The sequence below is a fragment of the Xiphophorus couchianus genome, chromosome 22 (genome assembly GCF_001444195.1).
Source record: "Xiphophorus couchianus chromosome 22, X_couchianus-1.0, whole genome shotgun sequence".
Lineage (NCBI taxonomy): Eukaryota > Metazoa > Chordata > Actinopteri > Cyprinodontiformes > Poeciliidae > Xiphophorus > Xiphophorus couchianus.
The window spans coordinates 13,185,021-13,201,441 of record NC_040249.1 but is presented as its reverse complement, the minus strand read 5'-3'; the positions used below and the strand labels follow the sequence as shown (position 1 = coordinate 13,201,441).

General features: G+C 36.5%; 2 protein-coding genes across 4 annotated transcripts in view; one reads left to right on the top strand and one right to left on the bottom strand.

Moving 5' to 3' along the window:
• rassf4a (Ras association domain family member 4a) overlaps nt 1–16,117 on the bottom strand; it is a 29,347-nt gene extending 13,230 nt beyond the window's left edge. The window contains exons 1-3 of one of the 3 annotated variants that reach the window (XM_028006626.1): nt 16,077–16,117; nt 4,106–4,163; nt 3,894–3,969 (exon numbers count right to left, since the gene is read on the bottom strand). In XM_028006626.1, the coding sequence (XP_027862427.1) occupies nt 3,894–3,969; nt 4,106–4,158 (129 nt within the window). In that variant the 5' untranslated portion in view covers nt 4,159–4,163; nt 16,077–16,117. Of the gene's footprint in view, nt 1–3,893; nt 3,970–4,105; nt 4,222–15,082; nt 15,199–16,076 lie in introns of those variants that run through there. The other 2 variants (XM_028006625.1, XM_028006624.1) reach the window with 2 other exon arrangements.
• On the top strand, nt 5,884–7,347 carry LOC114137800 (C-X-C motif chemokine 2-like). Its single transcript, XM_028006627.1, has 4 exons — nt 5,884–6,016; nt 6,165–6,294; nt 6,392–6,475; nt 6,832–7,347. Exons 1-4 carry the CDS (start codon nt 5,950–5,952, stop codon nt 6,959–6,961), a joined length of 411 nt encoding a protein of 136 aa, XP_027862428.1. The 5' UTR covers nt 5,884–5,949; the 3' UTR covers nt 6,962–7,347.
• Nucleotides 16,118–16,421: the final 304 nt, after the last annotated feature.

Below are 16,421 nucleotides of genomic sequence, written 5' to 3'. Positions count from 1 at the left end.
GTTTACACAAAAGTAGTCCCAAACAAATACAAATACTCTACAATATATATAATTATATATTGTATAGCACATGGAAATACTTTTTAGAATGCCCACAGTTATGTATAAATATCCTCTTTGTTGGTCTTAATAGTGACATTTTTCAAGAAACTTTTTTATATTTTAAACAGCTATTGGTCACAGTCATTAAAATTAAGAAATAAATACTTCATATATATCACTCCATGTGTAAGAAATCTATTTTTTAATTAAACTACTAAAATAAGTTAAACTACTTGATGATACTCTAATTCCTTAACTTATACCTGCATTGTTGTGCTATTCTACTAGCAGTCAAGCATCATATTTTACTTTTAGCTTTTTAAAGAAAAGATAAAGACCTTTGTTAAAATCAAAAAATTGGTAACTATGTTTTCTCCCTCTTCCATATCACCAACTTAGAAGGAGCTGAACGCGTTAATTAAAAATGAAATGTTTGTCAATTTTGATCAAGTAAGATGAAGAAACAAGACATACAGTAGCTTATATGCTTTCTTTGTGAGTATTAAATAGTTAGCACTACTTTCTGAAAACACAAACTTGTTCTCGTGTTTATATAAATCATATCAAAATTATCATCCAAAAAGGATTAGATGTTTACAGTTTGTAAGTCCAGCATTTCTGCCACACTGGAATGGTCAAGTGATATTTTGCATAAAGCTTTTTCTCATAAAGAGCAAATTGACTAACCTAAAAGGGTTATTATGTTCAGTGTGTTTCAAAATGCTTGAGCTATCCCTCTCTGCTTCATTTGTTGCCCTAGAAGCAAGCCAGTTTGAAGAGATTTTTGATGAAGTTTTTCTTTAGGCTTTAACTGCTTTTTCCACTCATTTTTATTCCAGTCTCTAAAAGGAATATTTTACTTATGACTCATTCAGGCAGGAAAAGCCTCTTAAATCCAAAGGATGCATCTGTGTTGATATACAACAGACAATTTAACAGAGAACCTATTCTTCATTTAATCTTTAGGCACTCCGTTGCCAGCAGCCTGTCACAAATTGTTCAAATTTCTGTATTTAAGTTTAGTTAGAAAAGAAAGAAAACATGCAACATATACTAGTATTTTGCCACTTAAATAAGATTTTTTTCTTTTGTATTTTTCAAAGACATGAGTTCTAGATTGATTTAATGAAAGTTCTTCAACTTTTTAAGCACTCTGTGCACAGCATGCTATGCTATGATTGGGCACTGCACAAAATCTGGATGACAAGTTGGAGAAAATGTCCAAAGGAAATCTTAGAAAAACTTCAGTAAGTCAGTAAGACCACTTAAAGTTATAAGAAGATTTGGCTTCTTGGAAGCAAAGTCAATAGAAATTAGGATGGCTTAAAACAATTTCACAGACCATTGACTTGACTGCAAACACACAAAAGTGCATCTCTGGACACCAAGAACAAGAAATTATTTTCTTTGTCTTGTGATTACTAGCAAGGCTGTACATGCCAAGTAGGTCAGCACTGTGAAAGAGCTAAATACACATAATCTGTAGAATCAGAGTGGACAAGTCTGTACAGCCATAACAAAGAGATGCAAGTTCAGGAATCTAACAATGACTGATTATTTGACTCATGCATATTTACAGATAACCCTCATTTAAACTTGTCACCAATTTATTCTGTTTAAAACAAACAAACAAAAAATACTGAAAAAAGTAAGATTGTATGAATAAAACAAATACTGGAACTGTGATACAAAAAGAGTTAATGTATGGATCATATTAAGATGAGTTATTTAAATAATAATTCCCAAGCTTACAGTGCTTGTCCAGTCCAACCTTTATCCTATACAACTTTTTTTTTTTTAACTTGAACCCTTAATCTGTCTCTTTTCAGTTGTATATGTAACTCAGATCTACTGATTCTGAGATGTTTCTTCTCTATCCATCTTTTTTTGGACTATAATGACTATAAAAAGTTATGTTTTTCAGCCATAACGCTACAACTGATTGACCTTCCACTGCCACTCTATGACTTACAGTTACCACTAATGATTTTTCCTAAGACTAGTGATAAGGTGCTTAGGTTTAAGCATATCTAAATTTGCAATATATGATCAATTGACTTTAACTGCAATGTATTATAATTGTGATTGTATGGGGCTATTGTATGGAGCTTGGCAGAAATTGTATTGAGATGACATTTGGTATTTCTTGCTTTATAAACCCAGTTTTTAACTCTACCACACACACAACATGCAGCAACATAATCCATTTTTTCAACTTTAAACTCTGTAAATGATCCACATTTCTGACCAGTTTTAATTTTTTGCACAACTGAAGATAAATGCTTAAAAATTTCAAATATAAGCAAAACCTATGTAAAAAACAAGCAAAAAAAATATTACTTTAACTAAAAGATTCCCCACCTCTTGTCTGGAAAGTACAACCTCCCGGCCAGGAGTGCTGGAGGGGTGTAATTTTTAAAAATGTTTTTACATAAAAACCTGGCAGATGCAGTGGGGAGAAAATCCTGCTGAAGGGATAAATATTGTCAAATAAGTTATTGTCCCGCTCTCATTAGGATTATTAGCTTAAAGTCACACCTTGTTTTTAAGAGGAATTTTGAATGCTCATTGGTTATGTCTACCAGGACAAAATATTGATATTATCTACTTATTGACCAGCTACTTAGCACCCATTTAAATCACCGAAACAGTCTGTATTCTGGGCTCTTACATAAACCCACGACAGAACAAACGCAGCCATCTTTAGGGCTTAAGATACAGGACATTCAGGACCAAGTAGCATCTGTATTTATCTATTTATATAACTATTATATCTATATATAATGCATATTTGTCAACGTTTTTGTTGTCTGGGCAAACATAATGTTATCTTTCTTAATGTAAAAACTGTTTGTCATGAAAAGAATAAAACTGCTGTCTCATCATCTGCTCCAGTATGTCTTGTGTGAATACTTTATAAAATAAAAGTAGTTCACAGCTAAATCACTGAAGAACCTACGTTTTAGAACCGAAAGTATCCATTAGTCTTACAGTTCAGTTTGGTTAAGTTACATAAACAAACTTTTCCTTTCATTTTTTTTCATCTGCATAGCTGAAAGATGACATAGTGCTGCTTTCTGACATCAAAGCAGGGCTTACAGGGCTGAGTCAATCTGTGCTGGATCACTTTCTATTCACTTGGAATGAGGAGACATTTGGTAACGTTTTATCTTACATGATATTAGAGTTTTGAAGGCGGCTAAACTGTTGTTTTCTTTGTGGCTGATATTGCAGAAATATTTTTTATAGCGGTTTCCTCTGCCCATCTTGTGCAGCTGTGTGGGATTTCCCCAGAAAGCGACAATGCTATTTTTCTGTTTATGTTTTTGTCAGGTTGTGGGTCTGACTAGGGAATAAAAATGAGGGACACATCTTGACCACTGTGCCCTGCCCTTGTACTGTATAGACACTGAGAAATATGCATGGTCTCCCTGGAAAACCTGCTGGTGAACACAAAGGGGAACTCCAAACCACAAAACCCTTAGGATAATTATCAAATAAATGACCGAACCACTTTACAGAAAAAGAGCTTACTGTGGAAATTATTTCTCTAAGAGTTTTCTACTGAAAGACGGGCCTGCCCTTCTCATTCTGTCTTAATTTTGAGGAACAAAGGGGCTTTTTTTTGGTTTCTTACCCACTTGCCATGTTGGGAAGCAAGTCAGGAATCTTGAAGGGCTTTGTGTCAACATTCACAGCCAATGAGGCTTTTTTGGTTCTCATATCTGTTAGAAAATCAAATTGCTGTGCTTCAACATGTGCGAGGCATTTCACAATAAGGCACAGCAGTTTGCATCAGCTATTCCGTTCTTCCTTACATTTCCAGCAGCAACGCGGCATCTCACTCTTACCTCGCGAGTCCGCAGCTGAAAGTTTTTTCCCTCATGATAGCAGTTGTAGGTTCTCAGCAGTGACAGGATGTCAGACCTGAATATGAACACAAAGGGTGGATTAGTGCTGTCAATTCACCCACAATGCAGGTATTGCTGGCGATAAATGAAACGTATCACGCCTAATCAACACACTGACTTTGGTTTATTGTCTGTGTTCACTAAGCACTTACTTTGGTATGAGCTTCTCTTCACTGAGCTTTACAAAGGTCTGACGTTCACACATTCTCACTGGAGAAAACGAGACAAAACAGTTTATATAGTCTCTGTTCATAATCCCAAATAACAATTTAAAAATAAAGATCTGAAGAGAGAAAGGCACAATGTCATCTTATGCGGGTCATTTATAATGGCAGCAAAGAAGTCAGTGTAGTTCCTAATAAATGTCTTCACACCTATTACACTTTTTCATACTTGATCACATTACAATCTTAAATACTTTAATTTGTCTCTGGGGGTTTGTATTATGAACCAAAGCAAACTGGCACATATGGATAGGAATGAAAAAGATGCGTTACTACATTCTTTAAAAAGAAAAAAAGTACAAGTGTGGGGTGGATTTGCATCCAGACACCTTGAAATTCATCCAATTAAATCCCAAAGCAACCATTTTATTCTTCAGGTCAACAAATTAAGAAGCAAACTCTCAATGTTTGATCCACCATTTAATCTCAATAAAAGCTGCTTTGTGAGGCCTAGGAGTTTTGTGAGAGAAGATTGGAAAACAAAAAAAGTATTTTGAAGGAACACAGAAGCAAGGTGAGGGACGACGAGGACAAGTTTAAAACAGGACTTCTCTGATCGGTTCCTTATGTGAAAAGGAAATAGTATCATACAACTGCAAACCCGATGTGCATGTTAACACTAGAGGAGCTGCAGAAATCCACAGTTCAATTCAATCTCACTGTGAAACGGAGTAGTGGCAGCATCATGCTGTGGGAATCTTTTTCTACCACAGGAAATTCATTCATCTGTTCAGAGGAACAGATGAATGAATCTGTTCATTCATCTGAACAGAACAATACTGATTGAGATCAAAGCATTTTCATGAGTCAGAATGGCCAAGTCAAAGTCCAGACTTATTTCCAGTTGACAACTTGCCAGGATTTCCGTTCACAGATAGCCTTTCTCCTGTCTGTCCTGCCTGAGCTGTATTTGAAAAGAATGAGCAAACATTTACAACCCTGTATGTACAAAGTCGCTACAGACATATCCCCAAAACACCTGCAGCTGTAAAAGCAATGACAAGTATTTCTATAGACTCAGAATGATGAATACATATGCAAGGCAACATCGTTTGATTTTTATTAACTGAAAAAAGAAAACTAAACCATAAAATATCTCCTTTCCACTTCACATTTATGCAGCACTTTGTGTTGGTCAATCACAAAAAAAATCAATAAAAAAAATCAACCCACACAATGTGACAAAACGGTAACAAGTTAAAGGATATTTAATAGTTCTTTACGACCTGAGTGGAATCTTTTCTTACAAACAAAACCTCTGGAAGCTATTGCTTCAGGGTTTCATGCAGGGACACTGAATTAGGAGAAATCACATGGGGTTGTTGACACCGAGCCAACAGAGGGAAAAAAAAAACTATTACCTTGTGCTAGGGTTACAGAGAGCCTGAGGAGGAATGTCTTTGTCTCATTCAGGGACAAAATCTGCCTCTGCTCCCAAAATAATAATGAAATGTAAAGTAGACTTTAGTTCTCTGGAACTTTAACAAAAATACATACATAAATAAATAAAATCCAGAAAACTTGAGTTTAATTTTCTTTTTGTTGCACAGTAGAAAATAAGGAAAGTTCATGAATTACTCATTTATTAAAAATATGACATGGCACATCCTGAGGAAAGCTGTACTTTATCCATGTATCCTAGTTTCAGGAGCAAAACGAGGGAATTTCCTAGTTTGGAAAACCCGTCTACTGAGCGGAGTGGTCGGGGGAGGAGCATGCTGGTATAAAACTCCAAAACGGAGCTCAGTGCAAACGCTTGTCTTGTCTCCAGCATGGCGCTTAATCTTCAGGCTGTCTGTCAGTTCGCTCTCCTGAGCCTCTGCTGTCTACTCACTGCAGGTAAGAACATGTTTATAAAACAGTTCTTAATAAAGCCAAAGTACATTATAGCTTCTGCAAAAAAAAAAAAAAGCTGGGTGAACAAGGACTCTCACTCTTGCTGTGCCTTAGTGGATTAACCTTTAATCTTGTTTTTGTGTCTGTGCAGTGCGAGAGGCAGACGGCACATACGTCCCCGGAAGATGTTTGTGTCCAGAGACTACAAAGAAGATCGGGGGGCAACTAACAGACCTTAAGGTTTACCCTACAAGTGCCACCTGTAGCAACATTACAGTCATGTGAGTTCCAGACGCTGCAGGCAGCCATACATCAGCCAACCTTGAAATATATTAAAAGTTGTAGTAAATGTGTTTTATTTTTCTATGTGCTTTTCAGAGTGACACTGAAGCGAAACAACTCAAATGTTTGCTTAGATCCCGAAGCACCACTAGGGAAACAGTTGATTCGATGCTGGAAAAGGTAAGAATCTTAACAAAACACTTATCTCCAGAGTGTCCCCAGCAGTAATAGTTGAAAATATTGCATCTTTAGGGGTTTATTAAGGAAATCAGAATGAAAGGTAGCTTTTAAAAACAGTAAGCGGACCATATAATACTTTCAGCTTAGAGGTAAATTGAAACTAATCTGGAACAGGGTGGGATCCTACTTCACATAAATCACTCCTACCTGTATTTGATTGTTCTCAAGCTGTTTTTTGTAAATACAGAGCACCCAGTTTAGCACTTTGTTGATCTTTCCTACAGATCATGTTTAAGTGTTTATTTTCCCATTCAAATGCGTGATATTACTTCTAATGCTTTTTATTTCCTTCTCAGAGCTCAGAAGTTGGGCCGCGATGTGAACGTGTGTCTGCGGAGGAGGAGACGGCGAGGCGGGCGCCGGCCGAGGCCCCAGCAGAAGGCAAGGAGGCACACCAGAAGAACATCATCCTCACAATCCAAATAGTTCAGCAGGTTGACAAACAGCATAAAGCTACTGTGTGGAGGGAAGAGTGTACGGACTGATGGCTGCTGCACTGTTTTTTGTGACTACAGTACAACAGTGCCTGTTTTAAATACTTTTTAAAAAATCTATAATAGTAAAGCTCCTCCTCATCATGCTCCCTTTAGTTTTTATCTAAGCTGAAAATCTGTATTAGTTGGCAGCAGGGGGCTTTGTCCCCCCAATGAGACTGATTTTATTTCTATGAACAAAGTGACAGGTTTCACTTCGAGGAATTGAAAAAGGAACTGTTTATATGTAGTTACAAACAGCTGGAAAAAGTGTGCCATGTATTTATTTTTATATATATAAACTTTTTGAAGTTGTTTTTCTAAATAAATATAAAAGAACAGATCTGGTATCGTGTGATTTTTTTAGGCTCAAGCTTTGATAGTACATCACAGTTAAAGGAAGGAGAGGATACGTCTGTCCTTAACAGGACATGAGGGGTCAGTGGCACCCTGGCCTGTTTAGTTAAAAAACTCCAGGATGTGAGTCAGCAGCTGCAAGAAAAACAAACTAATCTTTCTTAAAATAGCTGTACAATAATGTGTATTTAAGCTATAACAAAAGGAACTATATTAAGTCAGTTCACAGTAGAATTTGAGTAAAGCAGGACTGTCAGATTGATCTAAAGATGTAAAGCAAGAGTTTTACAGCACAGATCAGAGTACAGTAATAATGTTTTATACTTTTATTGTTGATTGTGCACAACAGACATTCCTGTTTGAATGAGCCACTGGATGTTGTGTTAACTCATAAATATGCTGCCTGAGAGGTCTTGTAAAAGTATTTCATAAGCTACATCCAGTAAGAGCCACAAGAAAGGACCTGTGTAAATAACACAGTTATCCTTCAGCCCAACATTTAATAACAGATACAAGCTCCAACCTGCACTGCTCCAATCCTGGAGAATAAGAAGAACTCCAAAAGGCTTTCATATAAACTCTTGCGAAATCATCATGTGATCTCTTTCCCACCAAACGGCTAACAGAACATGGGTGTGAAATGGAAAGTGAAAGTAAATTTTACAACAGGATAGGCATTGTTAGAGGGAAATGAAATGCGGGAGGGATTTTCCATAACTGCTCTGTTATCACCACAGTGAGTGAAAGTCAAATATTATGGAGTGAGGTGGTCTGATTAAACGTTAACCTGCAAAAATGGCAAATTAACGGTAGAAAGTTACAAATATACATGAAGGTTTTAATCTATAAATACAAATTTTGGCTAAATGTTCCATAGCAAGTCACAAAGGATGAACATGGTTTTTGTAGCCACAAGCAATATTCTGGCAAACTTTTGGCAGAAAATTTGATCACAGGCAGAGTGATTTTAATTAATTGGTTTCCTGGCCTGCACCCAGCTTTTAATGATGCTTTAAGGTTGTTGCCAGCTTAAGGTTACTGCCATTCCAGAGACTTGATATTATCCTGCTTTATTTACTCCAAAATGGTTTTGATGAGTGTTTGGCATGATTAAGAACATGTTTAACCACTGGTACACTGTTCCTAGGATTGAAAGCTTTACTTTGACTCCTCCAAAAATTATTCTCGTTTTTTGTGGACAAACAGCTCAATTGATGTCTTATTTGATGGTAAAAACTTTTCCCCAACATTTGGCTTGCATGGAGAGCTAATCCAACTTTCTATCCATCTTGCAGCTGTTGATTTTGGAACAGACGCTTCATTCTTGGGCAGCATCTTCTTAATCTAACGAAAAGCAAAACTCCCTTCCTGTTTATAATGTTACTGGTGACTAAATCTTTACAAACAGCAAATTTGATTAAATGACAACATTTATTTATTGCCCAGACTTATTTCAGATGGACCTTGTGACTGACTGACTGACTTGCATTTCTGATTAAAATGACTTAACAACCTACTGTAAGAAAAAAGATCTTGTCTGCAAATATTCTTGGTTCTATGATTTCTAATTTCCTTTTCTTCATACAAGGCTGCCTTTGAAAACACATTCCACATTGGTTGGGCTGCACTGCACAACCATCAGAAGTCACTCCCTTATCAAACATTAATAGAGATACTGCAGGAGAACCGAGAAGACAACAATAGACTCATCCCGCCTACCACCTGTTAGACCTGCTGCGCCCTGGCAGGCGCTACCGGCCCATTAGAACCAGGACAAACAGACTTATGGGACAGTTTCTTCCCATAAGCCACAACATCACCCTGAGTGCACATATGCACTGTCCAGTCCAACCCCCATTTATCTTTTACCCTCACCACTGTCACCTGCACGAGGCAATGACTAATCTTACAATGCAATACAATCATCCCATTTCTATTTCTAACTCAATAAACAAATGAAATTATGCAAAATTGTATTTGAATTTTAAAACATTGTGTATCTCATAATCTGCATTTGAAAGAGAACATCCTCCATAGACTATTGCGAACATGTAATCCCACAGCATCGTAAAGCTGAGCCTAAGTATATTTGCCACTTGGCCTGTGATCAACCTTTAACAACACACATTCTTTAGACAAACCCTCTTGCAACCAACGTGAGCCTTTCAGAGCAAAAGAAGTGTCCTATTGATAAGATAAGATAAGATAAGATAAGATAAGATTTATTTGTCATTGTCATCAACAGATTACGAGATTGAGATTTGCTCGACTCGAGTTAACATGCAGGTTATGTGTATATACATAATATACAAAGATGAGGTGCAGCAGAGACAGGGTGTGGTGCTGAAAAGGACTTCAGGACCATTTCCAGAATATACACTCTGTTCAAAACAGGAGAGAACATGCAACCAATTAGCTTTTCAAATATATTGACAAAGATACATTTCTAACTGAGAAACTTGCTCCCACACGCAAGAACGGTTAGTAGAATACCCTCTGCTGCAGGGCAGCAACAATAAGGAAATGCAGCCAAACAAAAGATTATGTTTTTATTTGCACAAATAGGTGCATACTGTAATGCACAATGTATCAAAGTTTATTGTTATTGTATCATCACTATATGCAATTTTCATTTTGTAAAGAACTGCCTGGAGAGTAATAAATGGAAACTAATTATACAAATACCATGAAGTCAGGCTCTCTATGCCTGTCCAATTTTATTGTTAAAATGGGGGTATTACATAAACTTGCCATTTTGAGCTCTATCATCTTATAATGTTATTCTCTAATAAAAAAGAAGTGTTGAATGATACTTGAATCTTCCATTCAAGTATCATTCAGAGGTGCCAAGATGTTTGCTCTCACAAAGTGAGCTGCAGTCTCCAGTTGACAGTCCCCTCGGAGAGCACATCTCACCTTCACAACTCCTCCAGACTAGCAGCAGCAGAAATGAGCAAACACCTGGTGGGACAATGTGTCTGCTGAGCTCATCATACGAACTACTCCTAACTCCTAGAACTAGTCCGATGCAGCTAAGGATGGTTGTACAAGGCTTAATGGAGGGGCATTGATGAAGGCGGAGTGTCAGAAAGAGTAGGAGCTTCTTAAAGAGACAGAGACCCAATTTCAAGGTGTTTAATTGAGGAGCCAAATGACTTTTAAGTTGTCTTTGATATATACAACATTTTTATAACAACTAAAGGTGACATAGTTACTTGATTGTGCTATAATATATGATGTGCCTAGAAAATACATAATACCCCTGTCTTTAACATGTTTTCCTAAGATTGTACAGTGCAATCAAGAGTGTCCTAATACATTTCTTCATAAATCAGTCAGTATGCTGCATAATATGACAGTTCACACAACAATGTTCCCACTTCACTTTGGCTGAGTGTTTTGATGAAGTGATGCGTGTAACCATTCTTCCTCCAAAAATGGTTGTTGCAATAGCACTAAAAGAGTTCAGCATTGTCTGCATCTGATCAGGAAATGTTCTTCAAGTCTTTTACTAATTTGTTTTAGTATTGTGCAACAAAGTTTAAACAAGTTTCAACACACACTTTCTTCATTGTTTCTAATTGCAGCAACTGTGCATAGAGGAAACTACAGTTGAGCGCATTACTTGTTGATGTCATTAGAAAAACTGTACCTGCTACCTAAAGACCTTCGTGAACCTCACTGTGAGAGAGTGAGTGAACTTTTTAATCATTCTTTGGTCTAGGAGAGGCACCTGGCCAAGGTTGGTGAAATGATCTTTTCATTTTCAGATTATGAAAATTATCAACTGCTCTTAATGAAACATTCAAAAGTTTAGAAATGTAGCTTTCGACATTGCTATTAGTATGTTATGTAACAGTAAGACATTTTCTGAAAGTTTCACTGATATGTCCTAATACATGAGTGTAACTCATGGTTAATGGTAAATCTTTTATAGAGAATCAGTTAATATTAACTCAGCTGACAAGGATTTGCACATAGCAGAAAGAAACATTATTAAATATTGACAGGATAAGAAATCTCAAACCACTGACTCACATATAAGCATGTGTAGTTAAGGAGTTAAAAACTTCTGATAGATTTAACACTGTGATGCTGATGATCCAATGGTGTCACCTAGTGTTTACAGGAAGAAGTGCACCCTTTTGTCACAGATGATCCACTAGGCCTGCGACAGACTGGAGACCTGTCCAGGGTGAACCCCGCCTTTTGCCCAGAACGTGAGATAGGCACCAGCACCTCCCGATCCCGCTAGGGACAAGAGTGTAAGAAAATGGATGGATGGATGGATCCACTAGGCAGCGCTTCATATAATCTGATCTCAAGATTTAAAAGGCAAAGCCAGTTGAATGGAAGAATATGACTTACTTAACCCTCTGTGACTAATAACTTCACAGACCTTCCCTAACAGGGATTCATTTAATTTCTGTGTGGTATCGGAATACAGTAAAAGTAAGAGGAAGTACTGTTAATTTAATGGTGTCAAGTTATTTTTTAATAAAAGTGCTAATATTGAATATTTTCACATGTTCCATTGTGGGCCATTAAAAACTCCTTCAAAATAAATGACAGAGTTTATTCTAGAGGCAAATGTATGAGCCAGAGCACAGATTGGTTAAGGGAAAGAAAAAAACAAAACCAAAAAAAAAAAAACAGAAGAAAAAATTGCTTACATTAGCAGTAGCAGCTGCCACAAAAATCAGGAAACAGATAATACTGTCTGGGTTTGAGAAGTGATGTGTAAAAAGTCTGATGGTAACTCGTCTAAAACATAGAGAGTATGAAAAAATGAGACATTCTTTCCTTTCACACTGGTGTTTTACTTTATACTAAAACAAAACACACCATGGCCATTTTATGTAAAAATCCCAAACAGAGGCCACATCAGCACATCTGATGACCTCTGTTCCTTTCCACTGTCAACCAGCCAGAGAACTGAGAGAGGATATCCATAAAAGGATGTCCAGACTGTTTCTAATACATATTTATACACACTAAGAGGTGCATCAATTTTCCATAACTTAAAGGGTTCTAGTCTGTCACCATTATGATAAATAATTTAACCTTCACACGTGTCTGCACAGAAGATGGACTAAGCTTGATGTATAGTGCTTTACAAAAGTATTCATACGATTTGCAGCTAAACATTTTGCTTCAAGTCTAACGTTAATCTATAGGTTTTTAAGGTAGGCCACACAAGGCAGTGCTTTAACATAAGAAAAACTATGCATATTTTTGCCTTTATTAGGTAGTTTTTATTGCAATATGGTTGCCTTTTTTTCTGGCACTCCTGCAGGAGTCAACAAACTATTAAATGGTGTCCAAAACTATTAAAATGTGTATTTTAATCTTAGATAAACTAACTGCCCTTGAATATTAGTAGGCAAATTCCAAATGTTTCATCCATCTCTCAGTGTAAAGCTGCTTTGTGGAGGTCTTACAGTATTGCTACAGAACATTAGAGGACAAACTAACACCCTTAACATAACCCTTAACCTATAGAAACAAGCACCACTGATAGGAAGAGGGAAGGAAATAAATACAGGGCAAGGAAAACTTTTGAGAGGAGATTTACCTCGCAGGAGTATAACAAACCTAAACACATATCAGTGGTTCTTAAACTTTTCATAATAAAAATACCTCAGTAAATAACTGAGGTTTCTTAGTTGTGTTATTTTCCAGAGACAGTGCAGAAGAAAAAAGCACAGGTAGCCTACAACATATGGCTGCCCCATGTTAAAAGCATATTTATCGTTGCACTAATAAACATTTCTGATAGATATGTCATCAAATCTTTCACACACACTGTAATGTATAATTTCCACAGGTACCTGCAGTGTTTAAAAATATAAAATGTAATGAGAGGATACACAGTTTGTATGGCCTATTGCAAATTATAGTTAGCTTGTCTGTGAGAACAACAGCTAGCATATTGCACTATGGAATTGAGAACATCAGACGCTCATGTTGGGTTTGGGTTGGGTTCTACTTCAGAAGTGATTGTGGATTTAAAGAAAAAGTCCAGTACACCTGATGCTGGAAATAGACTGTTTGAAATTAATTGTCAAACTGTATAATGTGTCCAATCTAATGAGTGTTTTGGGACAATCATTGATTCAGGAATACAATTTGATTTGAATTGTGAAGCAGCACACAGAAAATGGCATCACAGTTTGTCTTTCCTATAGAGACTTTTCCCCTTTCGTAAATAAAGACTAGTTTTACATTATTACAGATATTTTATTGAGTAGGTTTTATCCTTTTCATCCATGTCTTGGTTCTGAATGGTAGGGACAAACTTAATGAACTTCATGAAGTTGCCAGAGAACATGTTTGATAAAATTCATTTTAACCCAAAGTCTAAATAAGTATTGTGCATATGTCAATTTTTTTTATTAAGTTTATTTAGTTATGTGTATTTCTAACAAAATCTTGCAAATCTATTTCTTATAGTCCTTTGCACCATTTTTGGTGTATTTTGTAGCTGAAAGGTTTTACATTCTGTGGTTTTATTACAGCCTGAAGTACTTTCTGTTTATTTTTCCTCTATATTTTCTCCATGTGAATATTATCCATTGTTTGATTTTCATCTGTGATATCATAGATAGATGCTCTTTTAACTGTTAACTAAATAAGCAGCCACATCCCATTGTACTTAGTTATTTACTGTTCATTTAGTGTAAGTTCTCTAAATGTTCTCATCTGTACTTCTCTTTTTCTTAGTTTCAATTTGACTCAAAAATACATTTTACTTGAACAACTCATCAGTTTTCCAACTTATTAAAAATTAAAGTTAATGGTTGATGTCAGTATTTCCTATGGGCACTACAGTCAACTTGTGGTACTTATATCACTGTTTTATGGACTTAGATAAAATCTTGCGCATGTGTCAGGATGGTCCAGTTAAAGTCCACAAAATTGAGACTTTGTGCTAGGCTACAGCTTCAAAGTTGCTAAGTGTTTGGGAGTATAGGTTAAATTTTGGGGTATCAGAGAAAAGGGGGGTGGATACAAATAAATAGTAACTTCTAATTTGGTTTTCTAAAAAAAGTATGTTTTAACACATCACAGTTATCTGTTGTGTTACTCCATCAAATTCAATCTCGATGAAATACATCAAAGCTTAAGACTGAAACGTAACAGTGTGAATTAGTACTGTGGCCAATGCAATATATTGTTCTTTCTGTATTAAAGTGATGCTCAGCTCTTCTCTTTGAGCCGTCTCCGTCCCAGTGTGTGTGCTCTCCCGGTGGACAAAGAACCCTCATTGCAGCCTGTGATTGGTTTGATCATCCCGAAATCCGCATCTAATTATCGCACCTACAGCGGACAGCGGCGCCCAAAGACAAGAAACGTCAACATAAAAAGCTCCAGATCGCATCCAAAGATTGCGCAAAAATAACGATTTGAGCATAAAAACCCACATCAGAACAAATGTGGGTGAGGAGATGCACCTTCAGATTAATTGATGTGGTCATTTCTAGTCTTGCGGCTATCGCTGCACAATTGACATGAGAGCAAAGCGAGCAGGAGCTCACTAAAGTTACATTAAAGCCACTCCCTTCTGTATTAATAATTTTAGCACAAAAAGTGGAAATTTGCCGCAATCCAACTTCCGAAGTAATATTATTTTTTTATAACCACAGTAAACTTCCCCGCCTCTTCGTCTTGCTGTACAAGCCCCTCCTGTAGTAAAATTAATGATATTGTCTCCTACCATAACAGAGTGCGACCCCGTCCTCTTCCGTGAGACTACCAGCGATGTATTCTCCTTATCTTTTCTAGTGTTATGCCTTTTTGCTCAAGCGGTATTCTGACAAGGGACACAAAACGAACAAGGGACAAAGCCAATAGAAGCAGGCGTCGCCTCTCCTCAGCCAATCGCCGTTCAGTGTGGGCGGGACCTTATTTACGGTACTCTCTAAAAACCATGCAGCGATAAAGCTTCAGTATCTGATCGTTGTCTCAGTAAAATACATAATCACTGAGAACTTAATTTGGTTATTCATTTCAAAAAGTGAAATATTATATAGTTTCATTAAACACAGCCTGGATGAACAGAGTTTAGACTTCTAAAAAAATTAAAATACAATTTAAAATAAATACAAATTAGAAAAAATGCATATGATCAAAAAGGTTTGATGTAGAAATGTTTTGTTCATACAGTTAAGGAGAAGACTGTTCACTTAAAAGGTGTCTAGCCAGTGACACCCTCCTCAAGAAAGATAAGTCGCTAAAGAAGCGGTCTCTATACAAAGTGATGTATCAGAGCATATTATGGGAAAGTTAAGTGGAAGAAAAACAGAGTTTTTTTGGAGTTTCATGTGACGTGGATTGCTCAGAACATCAAGAACCATCACATACAGATGTATAGTATGTCACATTTTCTGACAATAAATCAGAGAAAAATACCATAAGTGTTCAATGGTCTATGAAGTAAAAATGACAGAACTTATGCTTAGAGGTCAAAAATCCATTTTTTTATGAGAAAGTTATTATTTTTATTTTTATATATAAAATAAAGATTCCAGAGTCTGAAGGTCCTGAGGAAGGATGCTCAGAATCCAAGTGGCTAAAGACTCAGTATGAAGTTTCCACAATCAATGATAATTTTAAGAGCTTTGCAGTGAGCCAAGATCATTAAAATAAATAGAAATAAGGGGCACCAGGTGGCTCAGTGGAGGGACATGTGCACCATATGCAGAACTTACAATCTCAACAGGCTGTCCCAGCTGCATGTTCTCTTCTTCTCCTCACAAGCTGCTGATGAATAGACTAGTCAAAAAACTGAAAAAACAACAACAAAACAATAGAATTAACACCTTTAAGTGCATTCCTCTTTAGGTAATGAATGTACTATATGAGTTTTGGTTTTCAAATTGAATTACTTACATAAATTAACTTCTCAATGACACTCTATAGATAGAATATTCTAAGGGTATACGCTTTCCACTTGTCCCAGTGCATAGGTATAATTTATAAAAATCCTCATATCGAACTGATAAGTAAACAAACAAAACCTCCACACAACTTGAGCTTGTGCATATTATTCTCTC